General features: G+C 36.1%; 1 protein-coding gene across 1 annotated transcript in view; it reads left to right on the top strand.

The window, feature by feature from the left end:
- LOC102288488 (polymeric immunoglobulin receptor-like) overlaps window positions 1-5,423 on the top strand; it is a gene marked incomplete in the record, with an annotated part of 32,261 nt that extends 26,838 nt beyond the window's left edge. The window contains 6 exon segments of the mRNA XM_042225102.1: window positions 3,059-3,170; window positions 3,313-3,407; window positions 3,533-3,567; window positions 3,705-3,761; window positions 4,259-4,327; window positions 4,453-5,423. Of these exon segments, the coding sequence (XP_042081036.1) occupies window positions 3,059-3,170; window positions 3,313-3,407; window positions 3,533-3,567; window positions 3,705-3,761; window positions 4,259-4,327; window positions 4,453-4,506 (422 nt within the window).
- Window positions 5,424-7,865: the final 2,442 nt, after the last annotated feature.

Genomic DNA, 7,865 nt, shown 5'->3' with positions numbered 1-7,865 from the left:
TTATTCAAGTTACAATTCAGATTCAATCTGAGCAATTCAAATTCAAATTTAACTTATTCAAATTCAGTTTCTGATGGCACAGATTTCTGCCCATACAAATTTACCATCACTACTCTCCACCGAACATCTATAAAAGGAGATGAGAACAGAGGTCTCAAGCGGAAGTGTTGCATCTTTACTTAAATTAGGAAATAGAATCAAGTGTTTCTCTGTTCACTCACAAACATGCCTGCCCACCTCACTGTTCTGCTCATCTTTAGTGTACTCAAAGGTCATCACAGGAATCATTTAAATACTTCATGTTTCACAAGCTACTGCCAGCAGATGACAAAACTAATGATTATAAAAATGTGTGATGACAAACACCAAAAAACCTTCAGTGTGACTATTAAAAATTTGACATATTAGGACAGTCATTAGTGATGTGTTGTGATGAGATCAGGCTTTCTGTAATTTACATTTTCACATTCGAGACAGGAAGAGGAAGTAACATAACATAAACTGGTTTAAAGTATTCTCAGTTATCCCCAATATAATACAACTATGTCTTTGTATTTAAAAATACCAGCACACTTTTCCCCCAAAGTGCAGAATAATAAAACTATTTAAAATGCCTCGAAGTGTAAAGCATTCAATTTCTATTCTGACATGCAGGTCATTTAGTCAGTGATGTGGACAGCATGTGCAGTTAAGTTTTAATCATAAAAGATATGAAATTGTCAAATAGTAAAAGAAGTAAAAACAAATCAAACTGTTTCTTCCGTCCTGTGTTTCCTTCATTTGCTTGTTGTCCCAGAATGTCATGTTTCCATTGTGATTTAATCACCTTTTTGTTGCTTTTCCTTCTCAATTGTCATATTTGTTATGTTCTACAACAGGGTGAAAAACGGTCACAGAAACACACTTTAGCTAATCACCACACATTTTTTTTAATACTAAACCTATAGTTGCTTTTTTATCCATATCTATGTTATTGGACTCTTTGTCACTCACTGCTGCAGCATGTTGTGTGCTCACATCATCTTGTAGCCTATTTTAATCTCCTGTATATAACAACATTATAAAACCCTTGTGCTTTATTCTTAAAAACATACAGCTTTATTGCACAGTTCTTTGTTACGTTTGGCTGTCTTTAACATCATTGACACGATGCCTGGTTTAAATGAAATAAAGAAGCATCAAAAGCATCAACATCAATGGATAATCCTGACCTCTAGTTTCAGGATTTATGAGAACTCACAGCACTTGTTTACCTTTTTTTTCTTTTTAAATTTCACTCATGTACTGTCAGTGTTATTCAATATTATGGGAATGCATATTAATGTTTTTTTGTGGCAATAAGTAAATGAGTCCATAAAGTTGTCAAGTAGTGGTCGGGAGACCGCGGAGATTGGCTTTAAAAGTAAGACCCACCCACCTGTTCTTCGCTCAGACGTCCTTACTTTCGTGTCAGGAGCTCGGCTACCTTCTGATCGTCAGCCTTCCTTCACCGTAGGTTTCGTAAGTACTGTGTCTCTTTGCATTCAGCCATCCCGGTCATGTTCCCGCTCCGTTCATAACACCGATTTCTGTCCGAATCCGCGGTTTGCGCTCTTGGTGTTACTAAATTAAACTGTGTGCATCTTCCAACCCATCGCCAGGTCTTTGCCGCGTCTAGTCAGCACGCAACACGGGCGAATCCGTGCGTCCCCGTACTGACAAAAGCTTTTAAATGTTGTCGATGGTAATTTCTATACCTACTCTACAGCAAAAGATAAAAATAAAAAATAACATCTGATAGTAGAGGAATTAGGAGGAAGGAAGGACTGTTGCATTTGCATGTTGCATTAATTCAAAAATAGATGCAGACTTGACCATGTCTAATTCCACTCACAGCCATGGCTGCTCATCTCATCGTTCTTTTCCTCTTCAGTGTGCAAACAGGTTGGTGACCTCATTTTTCAAAGGTTAATGTCAGCAGATGAAAAAATTAATGACTGTTATTTATTTATTTATTTTTGTATTATTCAGTTTTATACTTGACAATACTGTAATGTTTCTACATGTGCAACATAGTTGTGCAAGATAAGTAAACAAAGAATGTATTACGTAAACATAACCATCAAAACACTTTGTTCTTTTTGCAGGAGTTCACAGCACAACTGTAGTCAGTAAAGTTTCAGTAAAAGCTGGAAAATCTATCTCCATCCCATGTTTCTATCACTACCAATACAGAGACCATGTGAAGTACTTGTGTGAAGGATATTATTGGAGATTCTGCAAATATGCAGTGAAAACAAATGAAGCAGACCCTTTAGGAAAATATTTAATCTCTGATGACAAAAAAGAGCAAATTTTCACTGTGACTATAAACCATCTGACAAATCAAAACACTCATTACTGGTGTGGACTGAAGAATACAGCACTAGATAATGGAGTGTATTTTCAGCTGTTAGTTACCAATGGTAAGTGCCTATTTTTATACTCCAAATTTTTTTTCTTAAAAAATTTGAGTTTTTCTTAGAATATTTTTAACAGTGACTGAATGTGCTTTTATTTGTCATTTAAACCTAATGAGAATCGATATGAAGTCAGAATTACCCATTATTTTATCATTAATCCATTGTTTCCATTTTTGTATTCATTTTACCTTAAGGTACTCCCAGTCTCTATGTGGATCATCAGAGGATTACAGGATATATTGGAGAAAACATAACCATCAGATGTCACCACAGTAACTCTGGAGAAATGAAGTGGTGCAGGCTGGGCAGGAACTGTGTGACAGGATCATCTGGATCTATAGATGGAACAACAGTGACCGCTCATATTAGCGAACCAAATGTTTTCACAGTGACCATGAGTGGACTAGGGACGAAGGACAGTGGCTGGTATTGGTGTGCTAAAGGCGACATTCAGATACCAGTATATTTAACTGTTACTGAGAACACTAGTAAGTACTGCAAATTATAAATTCTACATGTATGTGAATCACATCCATTGTAAATGTTAGTACTCTAAGAGATATTAAGACAGTCATTGTTACAGTACTCTGCTGATGATGTTCTTTTTTGAATTATAGCCACCACCCCTACTACTACTGGTATTACTATTCACACTGTTAATGGAAATGGAAAAGTTACTACAATGGAGCAATGGAATAATTTTACAATAGTACAAAATAGACAACACAGGTCAGATTTAGTTATTTTTTTATATGCAGCATTTAGTAATACTATACTTTTTAAGGGAGTCTGTATAATGATTTTTTATTTTGTTTTGTTTTTTTACGGACTAAATAAAGCAAATTATCTTTTTTTGAACTGCATGTTGCAGAGCTTCATTTCCTCCAAAGATCCTCATCATCCCTCTAAGTGTTTTGATCGTGATCGTAATTGTGGTGCTGTTCATCTGGTTTATACTCAGACACAGTAAGTCTCACTGAACTTTGATTTAGATCTGTGGAAAATTTACTAGGAAATCTTTAAAATGAAATGAATATTTAGGTTATTCTGCATCATACACAGAGTTAATAACAGCAGTTTTATTTTACTAGAACAGAGCAAAGCAGAATCATCAGCCACAGCAATGGTAAGTTATACTGACTGTTTTTCCCCTTCTGGGTATTGGTACATGATACTAAAAAAAATAGGAAAAGTACATCACAGGGCAAACTTTCATAATGACAGTTTACTGATGTTTTACTTGTGTTATGTTCTTCAATGCAGGTTGGAGAGGAAGTAACATACTCTGAAGTTAGAACCAAGAAAAAACGTTTACCCAAGGTAACCAACTACAGCAGTATCAAGCAATTAAATTTAAGAATTTTCATTAAACATTTCGGTCATCTGACAGTACATTAGATGTGTAAACTATTACAGATTCATTTCTAATATGTCTGAGAAAAATCAATCCTCATAGGGTAAACTGTTCTTGTGTGTTTTTATAACTTGAAAAATACAACGGCAGCTATCAGAAGAAATTAGATCATAAGTAAAAAAGCTGTATTTTGCTTCTGATAAGTCAAACCTTTATCTCTTTTAATTTTTTTGAATACTGATATTTTGTCAACAACACTGACACCCTGCACTTACAAAAGTGAGAGTGCTACAGTAGCAGAAAAGTCTGCTCCAGTCATGGAAATGTGGGAAAAATCACCTGAGGTAATCCTAACATGGTACAAATACACGTTTATCTTAGGAATACAAGTAGGCTTCTTCTTTTTTTTACTTAAAGCACAGCAGAAGTGTAAAGTGCTCAGTTTCTACTTTTCATTTTTCAGAGTTCATTTGCTGAAAGTGACATGGAACTCGTGTATAGTTCTGTTGTTGAGAAACAGCGTAATAAAAGGGTAAATATTAAAAGACCTGAAACCAACCACACACCGTTTCTCACTTCCTTTGTTTCCTTTTAATTTGGTCACATTTTTCTTTGCTTTTATTCCTAATTGTCAGATTTGTTTCTATTCCCCAACAGGCTGAAGGAAAAGAAACAGAAGTTACATACAGCACATTAGCTAATCTCTACTGAAATGCTTTGACATTCAAACATTTATGCAATCTTAACTTTCTCTGTACCTATGTTACTGGAGTCCTTGTGAGACAAATGATAATGGTAATGTGTTATCTGATGCCATCAACATGTTATGTAGCAAATATTTTCTTCATCTTTTCAAAGATTTTGTAAAAAATCTATTGAGTTGTTCAAAAATCAAAGTTGTTGTCACAGGCTGGGTCTTTGACCCTGCATTTTGTGTTCAGTTTGTTTAGTGGATTTTTTTATATTCTACTTCTTATTTAGTACTTATTGTTGGTATTATTAGTTAGGATTTGAGTTGACATTCCTTTATGTTAAGTTCATCTAGTTATCTTAAAGCTCCTAAATTGCACAGTGTTTAGTCCTGTGTTCATCAGGTCCTTCTTTGTGTCATCGCCCCTTGTGTTTTAGTCTCCCTTGTTGGTTCATGCTGTCAAGTTAGTATCATGTCTGCATCACATCATGTTTCCTTTTTATTTTTTAAAATCTTGCTTCCATGTTCTGTGTGCTCAGTTTACACTTCTCCTGTGGTGTTATTATGGTCTATTGTGTCAGCTGTTTTCTCATGTGTTTTCACTTCCCCTAAACTTCCCTATGTGTATTTTAGTCTGTGTGTGTTCTTTCAGTCTTCGTCAGATCGTCTGTGTTACCACCCATCTCGTCTTGTCAAGTTTTTTTCATGATTTTTTTGTTCTGGGCATGTTCACGTTTCTAGTTCATGTTTATTGATGTCGTAGTTCCTCTCATGCCCCAGTGCAAAATCATGTTCATAGTTGTTCATAGTCTGTTCTAGTGTTCCCAGTTTAGGATTTAGTTTAGTTTTCACTAGGGATGGGTATCGAAACCCGGTTCTTGTTGAGAACCGGTTCTCACTGTTTCAGTTCCTTGGAATTGTTTGCCATTTTTATCGATTCCAGTCGCCCTGAATGACGTCACCACGTTGCAGAGCGTCATTTACCTGGCAGGAAATATGGCGGCTCAAACGCTCAAAAGTTTGGTTATGCTTTACGAGAACGGATGACAACAGGGCAACTTGCAATACTTGCAAAGTAGATACTTCATTTAAGGGAGGAAACACTACGAATATGCAAAAGCATTTGCTCACGAAACACACGATAACCTTAAATGAATGTCGTGTTTTTAATTCCGCTCCGGACTCGTGAATCTCAACCCAGCAGCAGCGGTAACGTTTGCACGTCCTCTCCTGTTAATGCAGCAGGTAAATAATACTAACAGTGCATATTATGTTAGCGCGATCTGCCTTATTACAAAACCTGCCATTACTGTGCATTTAGGTGACCATGATGAGAGAGACAGAGTCTGGCTGGCTCAGATGCTAGCAGTTGTCGCTGCAGTCTACCGTTAGCGTTTCCTTTCAGGCCAAGATAGACGAATGTCACCGAGCAGTGACTAAGGTTTGTGGTCAAATGCTTGCACCCATTTGACACAGAAGATGCCCCGATTTTCAGTAAGTGAATGTGTTTAATTGTAGGCAGGGACATTACTGGATATTCTTGTGTAATTGCTACTGAATAATTTATGTTATACTTTGTTATTGCTATGGGAGAATATTTATTTTATTGCTTTACATTTACAGTTTTTTTTCCTGGGGACCCTGTGACACCCCATTGAAGAGCCATAGGCTGGATCTCTTAAGATCTCACTGCTGGGTTTGTAAGGCCATGTTACTCCTAAATTTCTATCTTGTTCAAAGAGAAGATATAAAGCAAAGTTCTAAGCTAATCGACCTTAGTGTTCTCCTTTTTAAAAAAAAGAATCGATAAAGAATCGAATCGTTAAACAGAATCGAAAATGGAATCGGGATTGTGAAAATCTTATCAATACCCATCCCTAGTTTTCGCTACGGCTCATGTTGCCTTGTTTTGTTTCTTGTAATCAGCTGTAATAAAGGCTTGTTTTCACTTTAACACTCAAGTCAAGTTCTTTGTCCCTTTGTGTCTGCTCTTTGGTCTGTTAAACTAAAACAAGAAGCATAAACCTGTCCTTTTGCTCTAAGCATCAACATCAACATTTGTATTTGTTGTACTTTGTTTATCTAGCTTCTAAATGATGTAGATGCTTGGTTCTAACCTACAACAATTTATAAAATTGATGTAACTAAAAATAAGACCACAAGGAACTAGTAGCAAGGCACGTTTGAAGTGTTGGATTTTGCATACATTTCAAAATAGAGCCAGACTTGACAGCGGTTCATGTAGTTTTCCACACACAGGCATGGCTACTTATTATTTTTCTTTTTCTCTTTAATGTACTTGAAGGTCTGTCACATGAGTTGTTTAAATACATCCTGTTTCAAAGGCTAACATCAGCAGATTATAATAAATTTGTCAGTAAAATCCAGTAATGTAATGGAGAATTTTTGAAGTAAACATAATCATTAAAATAAATTACATACATTAAAAAGTTATTTGTTCTTGTTGCAGGGGTTACAGCATAACTACAGTCAGCAAAGTCTCAGTAACAGCATAAAAATCTATGTCTCCATGATTCCCCAATATAAAAACCTGTACTTCTGTGACACATGTCACTGGTACATGTGCTATGATGCAGTAAAACAAACAAGCCATACATTTCAGGAAAGTATTTGATTTCCAAAAAAAAAAATAAAAAAAAATAGCGCATTATGCTATGCAGTTGAGATTTATGAAGGGGTTATGTTTAAATTAAACAAATGTATCTTTATGGCTCCGCCTATTTGTATCCATATGGTCATCAATCCAGTCCTTTTTAGTCACTTCAAGCGAGTTTACAGGACTGTGATGTTAAATTTCTTAGAATTACTGCTGTCCTCTTGGCTAAATTTCTCTTAAAAAACACATTTTTGATGTCAATGACACTTTTTGCCCAGATATAAACTGATTGCAGGGGCTGATAGGAGCTTCTAAGTAGGGTAGGTAGGGTAGGGTAGGTAGGGCTGGGTATTGTCACTGATTTAAAAAATAGATTCAATTCTGGTTCACAAGGTCCCGAATCGATTCAATCCACGATTCGAATCGGGGAAATTTTTGATGTTCAACTTTAATTTTTATTATGACACCGAGAAAACTACGGTGGCCCCTAGAGACAAAGCACGTACAAACTCCAAAACACTTACAAACTGCAAAACACGTACAAATTTCAAAGCACGTACGAGCTCCGAAGCACGTGCAAACTCCAAAACACATGCAAACTCCAAAGCACAAACAAACTCCAAAACACTTACAAACTGCAAAGCACGTACGAGCTCCGAAGCACGTGCAAACTCCAAAACACGTACAAACTCCAAAGCACAAACAAACTCCAAAACACTTACAAACTGCAAAACACGTACAAATTTCAAAGCACGTGCAAAC

Source organism: Haplochromis burtoni, unplaced genomic scaffold (genome assembly GCF_018398535.1).
Source record: "Haplochromis burtoni strain Fernald_Lab_line unplaced genomic scaffold, NCSU_Asbu1 Contig_7, whole genome shotgun sequence".
Taxonomy (NCBI): Eukaryota; Metazoa; Chordata; class Actinopteri; order Cichliformes; family Cichlidae; genus Haplochromis; species Haplochromis burtoni.
This window is presented reverse-complemented; position numbering and strand designations above follow the sequence as displayed.